Source organism: Falco cherrug, chromosome 1 (genome assembly GCF_023634085.1).
Source record: "Falco cherrug isolate bFalChe1 chromosome 1, bFalChe1.pri, whole genome shotgun sequence".
Classification (NCBI taxonomy): Eukaryota; Metazoa; Chordata; class Aves; order Falconiformes; family Falconidae; genus Falco; species Falco cherrug.
Genome location: NC_073697.1, coordinates 59,686,985 through 59,708,583, shown reverse-complemented (window position 1 = coordinate 59,708,583; position 21,599 = coordinate 59,686,985). Strand labels below are relative to the sequence as shown.

The 21,599-nt window shown below is 41.6% G+C and overlaps 2 protein-coding genes across 6 annotated transcripts in view; both read right to left on the bottom strand.

The window, feature by feature from the left end:
• EXOC1 (exocyst complex component 1) overlaps positions 1-3,396 on the bottom strand; it is a 30,234-nt gene extending 26,838 nt beyond the window's left edge. For 4 of the 5 annotated variants that reach the window (XM_055700973.1, XM_055700974.1, XM_055700975.1 and 1 more), the window contains exons 1-2: positions 3,251-3,396; positions 749-882 (exon numbers count right to left, since the gene is read on the bottom strand). In XM_055700973.1, the coding sequence (XP_055556948.1) occupies positions 749-872 (124 nt within the window). In that variant the 5' untranslated portion in view covers positions 873-882; positions 3,251-3,396. Of the gene's footprint in view, positions 1-748; positions 883-3,026; positions 3,160-3,250 lie in introns of those variants that run through there. The other variant, XM_014286983.3, reaches the window with a different exon arrangement.
• Positions 3,397-3,874: 478 nt separating this feature from the next.
• EXOC1L (exocyst complex component 1 like) lies at positions 3,875-15,414 on the bottom strand. The gene is made up of 3 exons (XM_055700977.1): positions 15,004-15,414; positions 11,183-11,313; positions 3,875-8,762 (listed from the first exon to the last, which is right to left on the bottom strand). The coding sequence occupies exons 1-3, from the start codon at positions 15,122-15,124 to the stop codon at positions 8,499-8,501; spliced, it is 516 nt and encodes a 171-aa protein (XP_055556952.1). The 5' UTR covers positions 15,125-15,414; the 3' UTR covers positions 3,875-8,498.
• Positions 15,415-21,599: the final 6,185 nt, after the last annotated feature.

Sequence of the window (21,599 nt, the reverse complement as noted above, 5' to 3'; positions counted from 1 at the left end):
GGAGATTTCGTAACATTTATTTAATGAAAAGAGACCCTTTAAAACATTTTCATTCACAATACCTACAGCTCAGTTTAAATCTCAGTCAACCAGATATGTATCTCCACACAGCTTGTGAAGTAATGAACCCAATTTACAGTTATTTCTTTGACACAGCAGACCTCAGACCGTGGCCACCTAACTGAAAAGCACAGAGGTAACTGGATGCTACAGTCAGAATAAAAACATTTTCTGATATTTGTCAGTCAAAAAATATTCTATCAAGCTAATATATTGACAGATCAACCCAAAGCACCTGATATTTTTAAGAGATGTAATATAATACACACACACTTAAAGGAATGTTAGAACTCGCTTCAGTTACTGTGTCTTTCCAGAGCCCTCTGCTTTGGACTGTAACCCGTACTCTTTTTTGCATTTTATTTAGGCTGATCAGCCTAGATGCCTACTAAATCCCCTTTTGAGCACTATATAAAGCCTCCTTCAAAATCCCACCAGTCCCACACAAATAATTTTGATTCTTTCATTTCAAATTACAGTGAGATCTGGGAATAAAAGTACTGGGTTTTGTTTCTTTCTTAGTAGAAGCAATAATGGAAGTATAAGCTACAACTGATTTTCTCCTTTAGAAATGGAAAGCACCTGCTTTATATGGGGCAAGAATAAATACTGTAAATAAAGGTGAGACAAATAAAACCAAATAAAAATCAAAAGCGAAGACAAGAAATATGATGGCATTACTACTTACCCGTGGCACACAAAAAGCAGTTTCTCTTCTTTTTGCCTGCTTTGCACACATTCACAATGCTCAACAAGCGTTCATCATTGGGAGTGAAAATATCCCTCTGTAAAGCATGCTTGATTGCAGTCATTTTCTCTCACCTGAAATATTTTAAGAAGTCATAATACATTCACATACATTTAACACACACAAAAAAACCCCAACAGTCATTTACTTATAGCAACTACAGTTTTTTGAAATTAAATTTCACACATAACTGAATGAATCATATAGACAAGCACAACCTAGGTGGAAAACTAGCCCACCTTAGGAATAAGTCCAAGATAAAGCCTATTATCTTATCTGTTACACAACTGTAATTTTTCAACACTGGAATGATCCTTCTGCTTAATTTAATAGAGAACAAAAAGCTTCTTAGTAGTAAAGGGGAATGTGAGGCATTAACAAAAGAAGCTGAAATGGGAATCAAGAAAAAAACCCCAAAACCAACAAGACTGTCTGACTAAGTAGTGGAATTCTAGAATGGGTATGAATGCCACGGATCCAGTAAAAATCTGTATGAAGACAGGTGAACAAAAAAAACCCACAAAATTTGACAGGCTGGAGAATGTGAAACTAAAGTCAGCACAGTGATGACCTTAAATGAAACTTAAAAGTCCAGAATCCTTGAAATATACCTAACCCTTCAATTAAATTGTCAGGACTTTTTCACTAAATTAAGGTTATACATTGGGCAGACCAAACCAAAAATAATGTTCCATTGAGAGGGACAAAAAGTGTCTCTGGCTCCCTGCTTCACAGGATGATTTTTTAAAATATATTCCGGATACAGTATGTCTTACAGTCATTCAATCCACCACTTAGATGCCACAACTTCAAATCCAACAAATTACTATTGAGTTTTGGTGTACCACATACACACCCTAACTCTCTTCTGGTAGAAGGAAAAATCGTCCTGATTCAGGATCAGTGTCTCTGCATGCTTAGTCACTCATGCCTCCCTTGGTACCATGAGAGAAATTCTACCTTAGTACCTGATCCCATGTTATGAGAACATTCTCAAGTATCCTGCGCGGCTTTCTTAAAGCTGAATAAGTACATCACATTCTACATGGTGGCAAAAAAGCACTCCAAACCAACCAAATGAAAAAAAATCCAGTGTACTAGAGTTTTCCCAGATTTGATACCTCTGTAAAGAACATGTCCCACTATGCCTCAGCTCAGTTGCCCACATCTTAGGCAACACAGTAGTTTTAAAGATTAGTAACCCAAGGGCTTTGGGAAAACAAGGGCAAACATACCAAGCTGGAATCAGTATTGTCAAGTGTACAGAGCTTGGGGCATCCCAAGAAATGCTGTTTATATGACAACCCTATGGCAATGTAACACTCCGCAGCTAACAATTTCCCCCCCCTTTCATCAAATGCCTGGCACATCTTTTGTTCCCCAAATTGCATCAGGTTGTCATTCCTGTTACTCTCCAACATGTGCGTAAGATGAACACACAAAATACCAACAACTTGCTGCAGTTCAGAAACATCCCCTTTCCTTCTCAATTTACGATTTTACTTTCTGCTCTAAGTCACATTCAGACTGCTGCAACTTGCTAACTCTCCCATTACAGGGCTAACACAAGTTGTCCAGGTTGTGCAGAATACCCCTTTCCCATAAAACAGAACATGCTAAACCCGAGAACAGACTCGAGCTGACACATAGTCCAATTTCTGTTACAAACTCACCCCCTTAGTCACAGCCACCAAACCCTTCACAATGTGCAAGGCAGGACCAAGCACATCATTAAGTTCTTAATGAATCCTGCTATCCCAAAGGAACACAGAATCAAACTCAAGGAGCTAGATACAAAGCTGCTTCCTCAGAAAAATGCTTCAAGACAGCTGAGACCACACCAGTCTCTAATAAATCCCTTTAGACACTGCATTTTTTTCCCCCAGTAATGACACAGAAAAAGCCTCGGCGACATGAGATCCATCAAACACATCACATCATGGATATGGCCTGCCCAGGAAATACAGGGGAAAAAATGAACAGAGCAATTTGCTAAGGCTGCATAGCGAGCACTTTGTCTCTCTAAGCGTGTGAACAAGAAAACACGCTATCCCTGCATCCTCTCGGTTCAAAGAGAAACACGAGGGGGTACCCTAACCGTGACACCCCCCGGAATCAGCCAGTCACAAAGTGACTTAACAGGGACACTCGGAAGAGTTACTGACAGCAGCGGCGGCCTCCCAGGGGCCGGCCTGACACCCGCTCTGCCGCCTCCCACCTGCCAGCCCCGCAGAAATCGGCCGCAGACACCCCTCAGTGCAACGGCCGGCGGGACACGGCCGCAGCCGCGCCGCCCCGCCTCCGCTCCCTCAGCCCGCCGGCCCGGGGCGGCCGCCAGGGCCCGGCCTGCGGGGGAAAGCGCGGCCCACCGAGCACCGCGGCAGGCCCCGCACCCGAGGCAAAAGGAAGGGGCGGGGAGTGCCAGGGCCACGTCGCTCTTACCGCAGAGCCAGGGCCGGCGGGACGTGGCGGGACAGGGCCGGAAAGCAGGCGCCTCCGGCCGCTGCGGCTCCGGCTGCAAACCCGCCCCGCTGCGCACCGCCCACGGCGGGCCGCTTCCGCCCACGTGACGCTAGCAGCGAGGCGGCGGGCTAGGGAGCCGCACGGCCCGCGCAGCGCCCCCCGGCGGAGGAGGCCGTAACGGCCCTAACACCCGCCCGCGGAGCGGCGGCGGGGCAGGCAGGGGCGCAGGGGGGCTCTGCCCCCGCCCTGAGGGCAGGTCCGGCGCTGTAGCCCTGAGCGCGGTGCGCAGCAGGCCCAGGCCACGGAAGGCCTATGTGGGGAGCGGGCGGGCGGTGTTGCTGGGCTGGAGCGGTAACTGCGCGGTGGCTTCCGCGAGTGCGGCCGGGCCGAGGCGGGCCGTGCGGCTCCGGGGCGCCCTGAGGGCGGCGGGCTCTGCAGGCTGTCCCATGCCGCGGGGAACGGTGGTCCCGCTTCGTGCCCCTGTGTGTGTGTCCTCCTGAGGCGGCTCCTGCCCGGGTCGGAGCTGGGTTGCCTCAGGCAGGGGAAAAACACCGGAAAAAAGGGCCTGGAAAACCTCCCCGGGCTCGAAAATGTGGGGGTGGGGGGGGGGGTGGGGGGTGGTGTCAGAAGAAGCTCCCTCCAGTGGCTGTGAACTAGGTAAAACCCCGCTGTGTAATTACAAGGCATTAAACGGCCAGAAAAAACAATGCCAACACTTATCTTTCTGTATTACAACGGGCAAGAGGTGTTCTCTGGGCCGGCATGATGTGAGGTGGCTTGCCACCAGTTTGTAACAGAATAGCAAAATGCCAAGGGAGAAATAACGTAGGTTATTTATTTATTACAACAGAAAACATCTTTTCCAAGTGGTTGTTACGCATTACCAAAATGTAGGTTTTTAACATGTAAAACTGGGATTTCATCATTCCTGTATCACTTTTCCACTTGACTGAAAGCATTAAACATGATGGACCAATAGAGTCTTTTTGAATGTACTTCTGTTTTCTGACTTGCAAAACATGCTGTGCACTTCTATAATGTATCATTCATGAGGGCCAAGGTTAAAAAGAGTTCTGTAATTTCTCAGTTCAGCCACAAAATGTAACTGTCTGGCTAGATCTATAAAGACTGGATAAGGCAGCCATAAAAGATTGGACAAGGTTTCATAAAGCTGTTGTTATTAGCAAGAACCCTTCTAGTTTTCTGGTTTTAGTGGTTCATTCTGCTAAAGGGCAAAAAAAAAACCACTCCAAAACACGGTTTGTTAATGCTAAAATGTGGTTACACATGGTACAACTGACATGAGATCATCTTCTAGGATGCACAGTGCCATCCGCCATCCTCTCCCCTCCTGTCTCAGCTTCCCACAGATGCTCTTCAGAAAAGGCCTTTGATCTTCCAACACTGACTTTAACACATGACAAAATGTTCTTCAATTACATATTACAAATCATGTAATACAATCCCCTGCTTTACTGGAAGAAGATAGATTTATATGCTGAAAGTATTGAGGAATAGGTAGGTAGATGACAGGAAAGGCAGTATAGGCTTTCATTGGGAGGAGGTGGGTTACTTTATGTATGACTCCAAAACACAAAGGAGGAGAAAAATGAGAAAAAAACCCAGAAGGCACAATCCAAAACAAGCTCGCTACTCTTTCAAAATGATTTTTAAAACTCTGCATTGATCTGTATTTACTTAATTTAAGATGCAGGAAAAGATCCATTGTCAATGAAAGATAAACACATGGGAAACGTCCTTCTATTTTAAATATAAGGTCATGGGTCTTAGATGGTGAAAATTGTCATAAATCTGTGAACTGCAGTTCAAGAACTTCACCCATGTATTTTTTGTTGATGTGGAACTATCTTACCTGAATGAAGATAAATGCTTTTTATCGCATGGTGCTGCAGAAAACTGATGTTTTGTTTAAGTATAGAATAAGACAAATATGGTATTGATAAATGCTACAAACAAAATATTCTCAAATTCTTTTGTCACAGGTTTGCCCATATTCTTAACTGATGCTGGTGAAAGAGTTTTAAAAAAATACACTTAGGAAAAAACATCATGTCTTTTATGACAGCCTCTATTCCCTTTCTGACTCTTAAACAAATGAGCATGAAGTTGCTCATTATCATGCTTCTTCATTTTCAGGCTGCCATATTTTTCCTCTTCTCTGGAACAGATATGCTGGTAACAATTCCTGTTTTCTGGAGAAATGCCACACTATATACAGAATATCAAGTATTAATTCGCTCCATCATCTGGTTGAAACCTTTTATAAGAATACTACAAATGCATTTGTGATAATCCTTTACTGCTGTAAGTTTCTTCCTATTAAATTTTGGAGAAGTCTTCCAGAAGAAGCAGATGAATCCCTAGATACTGTATTTCAAACTACATTCTGTACATCCAAGGTCAGGAAATGTGATGCAAGAAACAACTCTGCATTAATTGAAAGATTGGCTATTCAGCTTGTCAGGTCTTGCCCACTTATAATTTAGCATATTCTGTTATCTTCTGTGGCACAGCTGTGCTTTACTAACTGCAAAGTGACAGTCTCCCACACCTCAGGACAAAGACCATCTATAGTGCGACCAGCCCCATCTAGCAATTACAATGTCTTGGTATTTGACACCTTATAAAGAACTGTCTAAATGTAACAAGTCCCTAGATTAGGTCAGAAAAGATCTTCTAAAATATTTTTCCTTTTGATAATAACTGAAATAATTTACATGGACAATGTCCCTTTTTCTCCTTCCCTTTTGTTTAGTCTGATCGCTTGGTGAAGATGTCTGAAATACTACATTATCAGAAGAAATGCCAAACAGATTTTAATTGCGTATTATTCCACATAAAATGCAGGCTTATTCTTATTTCTAATATAGTCAGCTTAATGTTTATACAAGAATAGAAAGATATAAACTAGTGATGCAAGTCTATTAAATATGGTGGAACATTATATTTATTTTTAGCTTACCCGTTTCTAACGTGATACAGACAATCATTGGTCAGGAATTCACTATACCTGTAATTTATTTCAAAACAACGCTCTGAAGTGCTTATTATTAGAGGCTCTATGTTTTCATTACAATTACAAGATGAATGATGGGAGCTTTTCCACTCAGAAAATATTTCCTTGTGCCATTAAGCAAAGAATTTGTGAACATTACAGAAAACATTGTGACCTCTAAAATTAATACACAGTCCAAACGAAACACTGTATCACAGAAAATAGTAGTCTGAATCATACTTGCTATTGAAGATGGGTTTGTGGAACCTGGATGTTGGGCAAATAGTTCTTGTAGCTGTGGATCAAATGTTACAACACACATACTTGCACCGGATTATCCCAAAGACATTCTGAAAAGAACAACTGCATTTCACAATTACTATACATACAGTCCTTCTCTCTAATGAGATTTAGGTGACAAAAATAAGACTGAAGTCCTTACAAATTCCAGAAGATTTGTGTTACCCACATAAAATGCCTTCACAACTGTCGAGACACATAATTACTAAGATTTGGGTTAGAATGAATGTAATTTACAACGTATGCCTAGAATAAATTTATAGTCTTGGAAGATTAGCTGAACAAAGGTATAGAATTTCCTATATACAAGCAACAGGATACCATTTAAAAAGTAAAGTAAAAAGCTGTATGTTTTCACACAGTTTTTCTAGTATATTCTCACTTATTTGATGTTTCTTCAGTTTTGAATCCAAAGTACATTTATGTGAACGTTCTTAAAGATGGGAGTTCATGTGAAAGGCAACGGTGAAGTACAAGCTACATACCCTTGCATGACTATCCCATTTTACAGAAGGCACGTACTGAGAGGGGACATTAACCAGCTCGTGATTTCCTCGGAGCTATTTACATTAGTCAGCTTTAGGTACATAGCTGGTTTAGTCCACAGCTAGTCTCCCTGTACTCTCTTGGCTGTCGAAAGAGAAAGCAAATTTTCTCCTGCAGGATGTTCTGACCAGAAGCTTCTCTGAATGACCTTTTGGGTTGACATTTCTTTATTGACTGTGGGAAGAGCAGTCAACTAACTTAGCTGATTGACACTGGGTAATATCACTGTGTTTATGGTCAACACTATTCCTCTTCAGCTCTTGCTCAATACAGCTTTAATTCATCCCGTTTCTACTGTAATACAACACTGTCACCAGTCCAGCCATTATTTTTTGTTACGGGTGAGATACTCCAAACCACTCAGTAGACTCCACGTTGTGTTAAATGTTACTCTAAATACTAATACGCATTTAAGTAGTGCACTGATTATGCTAACACATAGCTAGAAACTGGTGAAAATTACTCTCTTAATTCTATGAATTTTGAAAGGTCTATCACTTGCCTATAAGGTTAACTGTAGTAGCCAACAACTGCGGTTTACATAGTATTGTGTTAATTCTTGGTCCAGAGGTGGAGAAGAGATAAACAAACAGTTTCTGTTCCCTAATTAGCCCTGATCATATAAATAAGCAATATAGCACCAGAAAGAAGATGTTAACGATACAAAAGAAAAAAGGACCTTCTGACAGGTCTGACAAATAAAGCAATTCTGCTTAAGGACATTCATTTTCGGTTTTGAAGACAGTACAACAAATAATGGGAAGGCCAAAGGGAGTGCTAAACATTCTGAGGAAAACATATTGTAACTGCATAGGTGAAAACTTGGTCCCGTGGTACCTGAATGCAGAACTCCGATTCGTCAGGATAAGAGTTTGATACTTGTATTGATGTAGGTGTGATCTCTTTAATGGAGTTCTGTATTTCAACACATCTGAAAATGGAAATGTGCATCATTCTCATACAGAACTCATTTGGTTGCTTTTTTTCCCACTCCCAGGATATAATTTAACCATTAATGCACTTAACGCTTTAAAAATATTTCCAGCTATTAATGAAAGGTAATTCATACCTCCGTGACCATATAAGCAAATGCTGAACTCTACTTACATAAACAATCACCACTGACCATGAGATTTATTGGTCCTATGTTGAAAGCCTCATATATTTGTGAGTATTTGCCAGAGTGAGGCCCTCCTAATATATATAAATGAATGGTCAATCATTTATGTAAAAAGTGTGTTGGTTTTTACTGATACGTAAAATTAAAAAGCAGATACTGCATATCACTATCTTTTTGATCAGATGATTTATGAAATGCTGGTCAGTGAAAGTCAACCAGTCACCTTAATGTTAGAAAATGCATCTTTAGGACAAAGGACAGAGGGAGAGACATAAAAGATTGGAAGCATAGAAGCATATCCTCATAAGTACTAAGCAATCCCTGTTGTTGGATGACCAGATTGAATCATCATTTAGGTATGTGTCATCAAAGTTCACAATCTTCAAGTCCTTCTTAAGGTACATTTCATTCAGTTTGTTCAGTGTTCGAGCAAATGTATATTTAGATGCACAACTATATGCTTCCAGATTGTAGACTTTGTGGAAGTGCATATCAAAATATGGATTATCCTAAAAAAGTGGAGAGAGAATGAAATTATTACATGCATCACAGATGTTAGAATGGCAATCTGTTGTTCTCTGCTCAGGTACCTTCGGGGCTTTTTCTTAGTTTGATGGTCCCTGAAGGACTTTGCATATTTCTGCTATTCAAGCTAAAGGGTCTTTAAAGTCTTTACAAAGTAGCAGTTTGTAATTAGCTGCAATTCTTTGCCATCAGGAGTTTTGCCTGAGTAAAAGTTTCAGACTTTGGCCAAGCAATATACTGCACTTTATAAGGATTATACAATCTTGTTTTGAAATGAACCAATTTGTCATTTTGCCTAAAACACACTATATGAAAAGCACTTGCCTTGGACTATAACTATATATGCCTGTCAGAAGAAGAATATTGATTGCCCTTCCTGCCTAAATTGTAATTATCTGTGCTTTCTGGCTTTTTGGCACAATTAATCCTAGCAGCAGCTAGGATGTTAAATAGCTGTTAAATTCTGTGGATATGAATAACTATTATGAATATTTATAGCAGTGTTAATCACCTTATAATTATGAGTTTGAGGTTCATTTAGGCTTTTCTTTAACCAAAAATGAAACAGATTTTGATCATCCCAGTTGTGGAAGGCTGAATCATCTCTGAAGATACTCAAGCACAGCACTTCAGAAAAAAAGCTGAAGTAAATTCATGCAGGCAAGTGATAAGGAAATCCTCTGGCTGCCTTGGCTGGGGAAGGGGCAGGAATATCTCTAGAAGCAAGAAAACTTGGAGAGGGGATGTAAAGGATTATTAGTTTTTACTTTTTTCCCTCTCTGGCCTAAACTGCAAAGAGCTTTCAGGGTGCAGGGATGCTCTGAAGCGGAGCTTCCTCTGTTTCCCAGGATCCTAGTTTTAGACTTGAGAGCAATGTGCACAGGACAGAATGAGAACAACCACAGTTTGACATTTTCCTGGGAACAAGGCTCTGAAACCTTTCTTGTGATTTGATTTCTCTTTCACTAGGATAATGTAATCTGAATTCTATTTTATGTTCACTTGAAAGCACTTTTCAAAGGGGAAAAAAGTCATTATTTCCTGGACTACATTTATCATGCAAGGACAACTGTTAAAAAGTCTTCTCATACATGCAGTAAGATATTCACCTCAGCATATTCTTCTAGCTTTTGTAAAACAGGATTTAATTCTGCTTTTGGTGTTGTTCTGTGTTGTACTACTGCAGACTCATTTTACCTTTCTGAAGTTGTATCTGAGAGATTAGGACTTTTTTTAGCAGTAATGTATTTTGGATTTAGTATGCTGTGTTTTGGATTTAGTACGAGAATAATGTTGATAACACACTGATGTTTTAGTTGTTGCTAAGTACAGCTTGCTCTAAATGAAGGACTTTTCAAGTCTCCCATGCTCTGCCAGCGAGGAGGTTCACAAGGAGCCAGGAAGGAGCTGACCCAAACTACCCAAAGGGATAATTCCATACCATAGAACATCATGCTCTGTGTATAAACTGGAAGGAGTTGGCCAGGGCCAACTGATCACTGCTGGGGGACTGGCTGGGCATTGATCAGTGGGTGGTGAGCAGTTGTATTGTGCATCACCTTTTTTTTTTTCTCTTGGGTTTTATTGCTTTCTCTCCCACTGCTCTCCACTACAATTGTTGGGGTTTTTTTGTTAATATTTTCAATTATTATTTATTTCCATTATTAAACTGTTCTTATCTCAACCCATGGGTTCTACTTTTTTCTGATTCTCCTCCCCATCCCACTGGGGTTGCAGGTGGAGGAGAGTGAGTGAGCAGCTGTGTGGGGATGCTGGCTGGGGTTAAACCAGAACGTAAGGTCAGCCACATCTAGCCAAAGCTGTTTCATATTTACACACACAAGTACACCAATATATAATGGATCCAAGTAATGTGATATTAAGCTATGTGAAACAGTCACAATTTCCTGAGCTGGTACACCAAACGATGCACTTGCATATTTTACACATTGACTTTGTCACACAGAGAACAGGTTCATACATTCAAATGACAGGGTCACAGTCTCCATAAAAATATTTAATGAAATTTTAGTTTCAAATACACATTAAAATCTACAGGATTAACTCCAGTTTACACTGGGAGCTGTAAGTGCAGAGCTTTTATTCCCACTTATGCTAAACAAATTAGGAAACATCCATCTTCTCCCTCAGATCTCAACTAGAGGGAAGAAGATTACAACAAACAAGAAAATCTGTCCTTCCTCCTCCCTCGCCAACAGTACAAATGCAATGTAGAGCCTCTCACAGGCAATAAAACCAAAATTCCTTGGAGGTTTGGTTTGGGTTTTACATAACTTTCTTTTTCAGATAATGCATTTTAATTGCAGTTTAATACTTGTATCCCAAACTGCAACATAAGAAAAGTATACTCTAATATATATATTTAATAATACATAAGACTTACAGTATCTGCTTCTTTTCCATCAATCATCTCTAGATCTCTCAAAAACCACTTCTCAACTATTTCGTATTTCTCCTCTCGATCCACCCGCAAGTGTTTAACCATACATATTTCTACTTCTTCACTTTTAGTCACTGCAAGAAAAGAATAGTTTAGATATGCAAGCAAGTACTTTCCAAAAGTTCCAATAATAAAAGACTTAATCAAACTACATTCTAGATAATAACTTAAATGATGATGAGCAGGGCTGTATAGGGCTATACTGGACTTAATAGTTTTATTTTGCCCAGGTAGTATGGATAGCACTATGGTCTCAGTCTATGAAACTGACAACTTTTAGTAGATTTAGGATTTACCTAATGCTGTGAAAAGAGAACCTTGTCTGTGCAAAAGCCTTTCATTTGAATTCACTAGCAGTGCAATGAAAGCCTAACTCTGGCACAGGATCTGTATGGATAATCCACTTACCCTACTTACTTTTGAGAGGGAATCTTCTGGGGTCCTAGAGTCAGAAAATTGCAAAACCACTACCAAGGCTCTGTATTTATGAGACTTGTGCTACACTTTCCATTCTGTGGATGAAGTTCTCTTACGAAGCCATTGCTTTTCTGAAGCAAAACTCTCATTTCCCTATTAAATATGTAAGTAGGCCACTTAACAAAAATAACATATCTCTCAAAGCTTCAAGTTGGCAGTGCTGTCTCTGTAGAAATTACTATTTTCTGACTTAGGCAGGAAATGAGAGAAAAAAAGAGCATGAAGACACTCTTTGCAATAACTGCCATTATTAATTGATAATATTGAGTGCTGGGTAGGAGACCAGATTTCTTTAACGCACAACAACCCGTGTGAAAAGCACTGGAGCCTGAACAAGCTCCTGCACACCCAGCATGACAACTGCAGGGCAGGCCACCTCCCCAAGCCATCCGCTAGTCTAAGGTAAGGGCAAGATGTCACCTGCTTCTGTGGGGAGCATTTCGACATCACAGCACAAGGCTACAGATGCAGGAGCAAAATTCTTTTATTTCCGAATACTGACTGCCTGAGTTTTTGAAACTATCTTTTTTTTAAAGATTTTAAAGGTAAAAGACTAATTTTATCTTATTCCTGTTAAAACATCTCCTACTTCTCACCTGTTTATAAGAAAATGGTTGTTAAATAAAGACAAAGGATATATGTCGGATATATGCTTGCTTTTCATTGCAAAGAAAAACAGTGGGAATATATAAATGTATTATAATTTCTCTCAGCCTATAGCTTCCCTACCTGGGAAATACAAATCACTGTTGATTTTTTTTTTAATGGTCCTATCAGTCATAGTTGTTCAATGATTTTTAACCAAAGGACCACCACTGTGTTTTCTTCTATGGAGAAGTTACAAGGGTTTTTCATTTGCAAGCAGAGCTGCTAGACTAATCTTAGAAAATTCTCTTCATACTTTCAGCTTCTCCTTTTTTTTTTTTTTTTTTTTTTTTTTTTTTTTGCTTGCTTGCTTGGGAGGGAATATGTTGTCTCCCTCAGAGTTAAAAAGAAACAAGCTCAAGCCCAAAAGCCCCCAGTCCTGTCAGAAATACAAGGGGATATCCTACTGGCCCCCAGGTCCCACACACTGCTATTTCTTTATCCCTCATGCAGGAGCAGAAATTGTATGACATAAGGATGGAGCATGGATGCGTTAGGAATAACAAAATCAGAAGCATGTCCCACCTGTCTAGTGGTGAAACTTGGGCGGACTATTTTCAACTAAAAAAAAACCCCAAACCTCATTTTTTCTTTACTTTTCCTGCATTTTACATATTGCTTGTTCTTGCACCCAGTTAGCAGATTTAAATGAAATTGAGTTTTTTATACAGAATGTGCACTTAAATCTACCATGTAATTCTATTAAACTCTAAAAGCTTTTCTTGGGGAGGGCACAGCTATAGCAGTGCCTTCATAGAGCACAAACTGTTTCTTAAGGTCTTTCATGGACTGAACACATTTTTCAGAGTCTCTGTTGGACAATATGATGTTAGTCCTACCATTATTGTCAGGCATACCAATACTGGGTTGTGAAAATCCCTAAATGTGGTTGCATTTCAGCTTTACGTTCTTCCAGGGTTTAAAAATCACTTAGTGAAAGGATACTATTGCCTTCACGCACAAACTGAGAGTAGCTATTGTGAAGAGGAAGGAAAATAATTTTGTGCACATGGCACAAAAATAAGATTGTTCAGTTATCCACATCAAGATTTTGTTGTAATATAGAACTCAAAAGGCATAGTTTTACCTATAGTCTGACTGATTTAGGTTTTTTGTTACGGTAATTTAAAATCAACAGGAATATACTGAGGTTCCATTGCAGTGATAAGATTTTAGATAATGTGTTTTGCTCCCACAGAATCACAGCAGATTACAGTAGCTGCTGGCAGACAGATGCAACCCATCTTTCAGAATCAGATTTCCACTCACCACTTACTTGACTATGCCTGAATATATTAAGGGAGTTTAATATTGGATACTGGAAAGATCCCAGTCTTCATACTCCACATAAATTTCCTTTTATGTCTTCAGAGAGTTCCAATCAGTTAATCTGATTAGAGGCTTTCTCTAGTGGCTTGTTCTCCTCTACCTTGGAAAGAAATTTTTAGTAAAGATTTTAAAGGTGCATTGTACTGTTTCTCCTGTTCGGATGTTTCATAACAGTGAACTGTTTAGATCTACCACATGCAACTAAAAATACTTCTCTACCAGATAGTTTTATGAACTATGATCAGGTTGGTATTTTGGTTGGTACATTTAGAAGCTTTATGACGTTCAGGAATTCATTTCTTAAAACTATTTTTACAGCTCTAAAATACAAAGCCTCTTCTACTAAAATTACATGTGCATGGAGAACACAGCTTGCTTAGTATTTCCAGTAATCTGTAAAACAACTGAATTGTCCTGAAGACTTCCGATGTTTAGAAAGATAACGATCACAGAATATGGGTGACATCATCCCATATTGGTTATTAACCCAATATGTCTCCAGTATATAGCTTATTTCTACCTGTTACATGGACTTTGAGCCTAAAGAGGAAACAGACTGGAAGAAGCATCCACTTCAACCTAAATACTTAGGGGTGACAGCATTTTTTTTAGTATCTTTCAGTGTCGGGAAATAAAATGTAACAAAACCTCAAACCTTTCTGCAACCTTGTTCTAAAAACATCGTGAAACTTGAAATCAAGTTTAGTAAGCAGTCACATGATTAAGTTAATCACTCACAGCAATCTTGTTTTACCCATGGTTTGTGCTAATTGGTAACTTAAATATGCATTTATTTGAACGACAAGTCTGGTTTATTGTTCCCCAAGCAACTGGACATTAGACCAAGACAAGGGATAGTGCAAAAGCTCTAGAAATTAGATGTTTTCCGCAGTGTTAATGTACGTTTTATGCTTTCTTATGGAAAATCTAATTGGAACTGCAGCAAGGCGTTGCTGTTGTAAGCGCGGGGCAGGCACTGGCAGCGCTGCCGCGGCCCGCACGCCGTCAGCGGCTGCGTTGCAGGTGTCACGTCCCCCCGCCGCCACCAGCGCTCAATCCCGCACGGATCAGAGAGGGGAGAAAACGCCGTTCGCGCCGGCTGCCGGCAGCGCGGGGCCGCCGGGCTTCGGCCGTGCTGGCGCCGGGGACCCGGGATGCCGGTGCCGCTGCCCTGCCCGCCCCGCTGCCCCGCACACCCCGCACGGGCGCCCTCGCAGCCCTCAGCGCCCCCGGGCACAACCCACCACCACCACCACCACCACCACCACCACCACCACCACCCCCCCACCACCCCCGGCCGGCTGCCCCCGTACCTGCGGCGCACAGGTAGCAGCGCCCGGCGCCCGCGCCCTCCACCTCGATGAACTCGTGCAGCCGCTGCCGCCGGGGGCCGAAGAGCCTCCTCGCCAGGTCCTCCTTCACCAGCGAGGACATCGCCTCCCCCCCGCCGCGCAGCTGCTCAGCGGCGGGTACCGGCTCCCCGCGCCCCGCAGCCGCCGCGCCGCGCCGAGCACCCGCTGGGCACCGCGACGGAGGCAGCCCCCCGGCCGCGCCGGGCCGCCGGGCGCGGGGGAGGCATGGCTAGCAGCGGCCCCCGGCGGGACCCCGCGCCCTGCCGGCCAGCCCCTGCGCCGCCGCGGCCCGCCGCCGTTAAGTGTCCGGCCGCCGGCGCGGAGGGAGGCCGGGTCGCGGATCTCCCCGCCCCACGCGTGTCCGCCCGCCCCCGCTGCGTGGCGCGGCCTCCCCCGGCGGGCCGGGGCCGCGTTGCTCCCCGCGGGTGCGGCGCTGGCGGCCGCGGCGGGGCGGAGGTGCCGTCGGGGCGCCCGCCCGGGGCCGCCTCCCGGCCGCAGGAGCAGCGAATGAGCGAGACAACCGGCGAAGTGCTCACGGCGGGGGCAGCTTACCCACAACAAGAGCTGTCAGTGCAGTCCTGTCAGTCGGTCCAAGAGTCGGTAGACTTTACAAAAGGAATGCGGTGGCCCTCGGCCTATTAACTACGGTTGCCAGGCTAACAGCTTTGTGGCTGTCGGTAGCCAAGGGACCGCTCCCGCACGGAAGGCGCCGCCGCTGCCGTGCCGCAGGAGCCCGCGGCGGGCAGGGGCAGCCCGAGCGCCGGGGGAGCCGCCGTCCCCCCTGTGTCCCTATCCCGGAGGGGCCTTGCGCACCGGCGGGAGCGCATCTGCGGGAATTTGGCCTGTTCCTGCATCTCTGCAGGTGTGTGGGTGAGGTTCTGGGGGCGAGTGCCCTTCTGATTTCAGTAGCTGCAGTAGCCTGTGTTAGAACTTTCCCTTTGGACTCGTTTCTGGCTGCTTGCAGAAGCTGGAGGTTCTCTTCTAATTCTTATGCTCAAGCTTATTATGCCTAAAGACCTTATTGGGGTTTTTATTCTTACAGTCTCCATGCAGCTTCAAAAGGAATCTAACCTCGCAATAAAACCGAGTACTAAAGTGAAGATTTAGAAGATGAGGTAAAAGATCTGAGGATTTTTTTTTTTTTAAATTTACAATATTATTAGAATTAATTTAGTGCCATCGGTCTACATGGTGCTTTGCTGATGTGAAGCATCACTGGCATCTTGGAGGTGATGGAGTTGAGACAAGAGCAGTGCATAGCTCTGTTCTTGAGTTAGATTTTTATTTTCCACAGTTCAATCAAACTGTAAATCATTCTGCCTCAGTGTTCACAAGGGTGTTTTGAGGTCTGATATATTAACACTCTTAAACTTTTTATCTTTTCAGATATTCTTGCGTATTAATATTGTGTCACTCTGGTCAGTCGTAGTGGCTAGAGTGCATAGCAGAGCCTTACACTGAAAGCCATGATTGGGCTTTAGGTGGTGCTTTAGGGCTGTGTAGCTGCTGTCTGAGCTGTACTCATGAATGTTCAGCTGCTCCTCTACCTCCTACCTTCTTCTGTCCATGCCTACTTAGATTTCGTTGTATGGAAAGAGCACTGCCTCCATACTGACTTGACCATCTGTGTGGTACATGCAAACACATTCATAAATATCTGCATATTATGTCCCAAACCATGTACTAAGTCTTAAAGCACAGACACAGATAAATTACAGTTTTCATATTTAGAGATCTTTTGGAAAAGGAGCAAAAGGTTTTGATAACTGATATAATAATCTAACCATTTCTACCTGTTAGATGCAGCAGTCAAGAAACAAAAAAAAAAAAAAAAAAAAAGGAAAGAAAAAACCTGTGACTTTGGTAAAAGATTCGTCTGGATTTATTTCTGAGCTGTTGCATATGCAGACAGTGCTCAGAAGATCCTATCCTGTGATGTAGTTATTTTCTTCACATCTCCTTTTAAATCAAATTATATTTTAAAAAGTATTGTAGAGATTAAATTTATAAATTAAATTACTTCTGCAATATCCTTTAATGCATTCTCAAATGCTACATTAAACAACCACTGAGTATATACGTAGAAAGGTATGATGGTGATTTTAACGTTGAATGTTTTAATGAGAAACAGAAAAATTTGTAATTTACTATTGCTCTTGATCCTTTTGATTCTTTATTCCCCCATCCTGTGTTAGAATGTAGCAGGACAGTTCTGGTGCAGCTGGTATCAGGACTACCTGTAGCATTTGGAATAATGCCCTTAAAGTTTTTTTGGTTTTTTGTTTTTTGGTTTTTTTTTTTTTATATCTACCCTATTCTTCATAGTCTTTTCTCCCTTATTTAGATGACAGTGGGGAGAAATGGCCATTCCATTTTGGAGATTACTCATAATTTTCTTCCTCTCTGTTTCACTACTACTTTGCTTACTTGGGTGGACCAGAAATAAGGCTTGACAGGCTTTAGAATCTTCTTCCTGTGCAGCATACATAAAGCTAATTTTTATGTCTCCTTGCTTAGTTGTCAGTAAATTAAAAATTTTGAAGGGTGAATCTTACAGTAGGTAAAGAGCATCTGCAGTGTCTGCCCAGAACTTCTCACCTCCTTACACCTTCCTCTGTTGTCTGTTTCCTCGCTCTGTTTCTGTTTTTCCTGTTGCTTTTCTACTGATATTCTACCTCCTCTTTCTTTTTTCTTGCATCTTCTGCAACATAAGCCTTAGGGAGTCCCTCTTAGGGACTTAGAGGCTCTTTTTAGATGACTCATGCAAAGAATAACACAGATTTCATGTAGAAAACTAGACTTTCACTGAGAGCAGATAAGCACCGTGTAGGCACAGGTGTAAGCATACTTTCACTCGAAAAGCACCATACGCAATTCAAGGCTATGATGGGAAATCCTGGTGGTTTGTAATTTGAAGCTCTCCAGGTCACTCTAATTTCATCCCACTCAAAACCTGCCATTATGAGCTTCTGCTTTAATATTTCATGAAGCTGTACCTGGAATACTCCATTCAGTGTTGGGCCCCTCTCTACAAGACAGACGCTGAGGTGCTGGAGCATGTCCAGAGAAGGGCAACGAAACTGGGGAAGTGTCTGGAGCACAAGTCCTATGAGGAGCAGCTGAGGGAACTGGGGGTGTTTAGTCTGGAGAAGAGGAGGCCTGAGGGGAGACCTTATCACTCTCCACAGCTACCTGGAAGGGGGTTGTACTGAGGTGGGTGTTGGTCTCTTCTCCCAGGTAACAAGTGATAGGACAAGAGGAAATGGCCTCAAGATGTACCAGGGGAGGTTTAGACTGGTTTCAAGGAAAAATTTCTTCACCAAAAGGGTTGTCAAGCACTGAAACAGGCTGCCCAGGGAAGTGGCTGAGCCACCATCCCTGGAGGTGTTTGAAAGGTCTGTAGACGTGGCACTTAGGGACATGGTTTAGTGACAGGCTTAGAAGTGCTAGGTTAATGGTTGGACTCGATCTTAATGGTCTTTTCCAACCTAAACCATTCTATATTTCTTCTTGCTGGTATTATTAGTGCTGAATGAAAAAAGAAACAGTTTCCTAGAAGCTGAGTGGATGTTTTAAGTGATGACAATCCAGATCCACCTTACCTGCAACACTGTGACCCCAGATCCTAACAGTTCATAACTGAAAACCAACAGCTGGGCAGTAACTTACCCAGCCAGCAAGGACACACTAACCATGGACCAGGATCAACTTCCCATTCTGGCATCCAACACCCCAGCCAGCCATCTCTACCTCACCTAATCCTGCCCACGAATGGGGGTTGTATAGACATAAACCAGAATAAACTAAACTCCTTGTTACCAGGGCCACAAACAAATTTAAATCCAAATTTAATTGGGATTTACCTGTAACTGTCCAAACAGATGAATTACAGATGATTGTGAAAGCTGCACAACCCCTAACCCGGGGTCACAGCGGTCTACAGCCTGAAGTAGTCACCAGGGGAGTGTCTTAGACCATTCTGCTAAATTTTAATAACTTCTGTTCATTTTTTTATGCCTTGTCTTTTCCCTGCAAACTTTTCCCATGTCCATACTCAGTTTTCCTTACTGTACCCAGGACATTAACTTTAACAGATGTAGTAGCAGGTCCTAAAAGGATAAATCTCTCTAATCCTTATTGTTTCTCAGTCACATTGTTCTGTTCACCAGCTTTAGAAAGAATATTTATGGTGGGTCCCTAAACTCCTTTGGAACTACTAATGTGCATTAGAATATACATGTAACTGATAACCTGGGGCTTCATCCAAACCCCATTGTCAGTTAGAAAATTTCCTTTGACTTTGGTGGGCTTCAGAGTAGTCATTACTGGTACAGTAGAACAGTCACCATGTTTAGGTGGGACTTCACCGTGTTCTGCACGTTGAAGCCCTCCAGAGGATGTACATTTGATCTCTCTCTCTCAAATTCCTGGCAAGAAGAACACCCTTACAAAGCAGTCTTCGCTGGAAGCGTCTTTCCCATTGCTCCTTGCTTGACAATGTTATGAAATAAAAGGACGGGAAATGCAACATTCAGGATAATCTCTCAGAGCTGCAAAGAATTCCTGTAGGCTGAAAAACAATTCAGCATTTTATTTAAATTATTAGGCTTTACTTTCCTATAACTATGGGTTCTGTTTGAGGTTTCAGGCAGACATGGTTTTCTCTGTTAACACTTAGTTTGTTGTCTGTAAGGGTTCTTCACAGCTTTAGGGCTCCAGACCACTTTTTGAACATCATAGTTGTGATTTTAGAGTATAAGCTAGAAATCATGACAGACGTTCTACAGTCAGTTGGATGTATAGAGAGGCTTCCAAAGCTGACTTCAGCAAACTAATTGTGAAAGATCATTGTGGGGTTTTTTTTCCCTCTTGTTAGCAATGATTTACTTTTCTGAGGTCTCTTTTCCCACTGACATTTATAGATGATCTGGCTCCTACTTATGGCTAGTTATTCACGTGTTTTGATAGCTATACCAATAAAATTAGATCCCTGTGCAGTGGAAGCGTAACTGAAGCAGCAGAGAGAATTTTTTTACGCAGAAGTGCTATTCAGTGAGGTATGGCTTGAGTCACTCAGTTTTAAAATAGAAGCATAGAAATACATGCTGGAGAAGACATCATTTGGTTAAAATGTTTTTGTAGAACTATTTTCCTCCTCAATTCCTTTTGGGATCCCGTTAAAAGAGTTTTTACCAACCTCAAGATATATGGGTGCTCAATCAGAGGATGACTCAAGATTGCATCAGTTCTGGTAAAGAACACTAAACCCCAAATGTGATTGGTTTCTCTAATGGTATGATGTAATTACTCAGTTTAAAAAAGTAGTAATGTTCTCTTTTCTTGGAAAAAAGGAGATAAAAGAGTTTCTTTGAGGTTTTATTTAACTGAAGCTCAGATGTGTCAAGTTTATATCGAATTTGTACTGGTTTGTCATCATCAGATTGCAATCATGACTGTCACTGGGATAAATGATGCCACACCATACCAACATCCCGTCCAAAGCTTTCCTGTCAACAGAAAATACATACTTGTTCTTCATAGAATAGTAACCAGATGCTGTTTTATGGATGAAATTTCAAAGTGTATTTTGAAACATAAGTAAGAAGTATCCAATTCTTCTATGAAGAATTTACACATGTTGAATTTTACACATGTATGAGCTAAAAATTAGGGCCTTAAGTAAGTTAACTTATGTCATAAGATTTTAGGCTCCTGTTCAGCAAAGCACATAATAACACATTGATGAATTGGAGCCACATTTAATTAACATCATAAAATCCTGGCATGATGGATTCAGCACTTTGTCATTCAAATATAACCCATTCAGTGTCATACAGTTTTCTTTGTGGAGGTAAAACCCTAAAGAAAGTAGTAAAGTTAAAAAAAAGTAGTAAAAAAAGAAAGTAAAAAAACCAATCCTGTGAGTTTTTAGGCTTACAAATGACTGTTAATCTTCTGACAGCTGGGAGCTTTTGAAAGCTTTAGCTCAGGATTTTGACAGCTGTGTTTAAAACAGCAACTCTTGTAGTATGTTCTATAAAAACACAGGGGAGGAAGCAGAGCAGAGAGTTATGTTGACCAAGGTCAAGAAATATCTTCATAATTACATTTGAAATAAATTAGGGTGTGATGCCAACCAAACTGCCCTTTTATGTTCTCATTTGCTTGTCAATTTTTTAATAAACCCAGTTTTTCTTCAAGAGTTACCCAGAGCAACTTTAACAGATATTCTGTCAAAAGCCTCTTTATACTTTTTAATAATGATTTTCATCTCTGCCGCTGTAGTCTCTAGTACTAAATTTCATTTGCCTTGGCACAAGAACCATTCTCTTCCCTCATGAAAATTGAACATTATTATTAATGTAGATAGTCAATTACTTCATATTAATGTGGATTTATATTTAAAATCAATACATCAACGTGATGCAAAGCACTCTTAAAACACTATAAACTTCTGCTGGATATCTGATCCATTTTTAAAAAATTCATAAAGAGTCAGGAATCTATACAACTGCATAACTTGTATGGGTATTGTATTTAGGGGATGAGCACATAGC

What these genes read in the sequence shown, in the direction of transcription:
- EXOC1L (XM_055700977.1), bottom strand. Translation starts at nt 15,124, where the DNA reads ATGTCCTCGCTGGTGAAGGAGGACCTGGCGAGGAGGCTCTTCGGCCCC. An exon ending in CTGCTACCTGTGCGCCGCAG is followed by an intron (nt 11,314 to 15,003) that starts GTACGGGGGCAG and finishes CTTTTCTTGCAG; the next exon opens with TGACTAAAAGTGAAGAAGTA. An exon ending in ATGGAAAAGAAGCAGATACT is followed by an intron (nt 8,763 to 11,182) that starts GTAAGTCTTATG and finishes CCACTTTTTTAG; the next exon opens with GATAATCCATATTTTGATAT.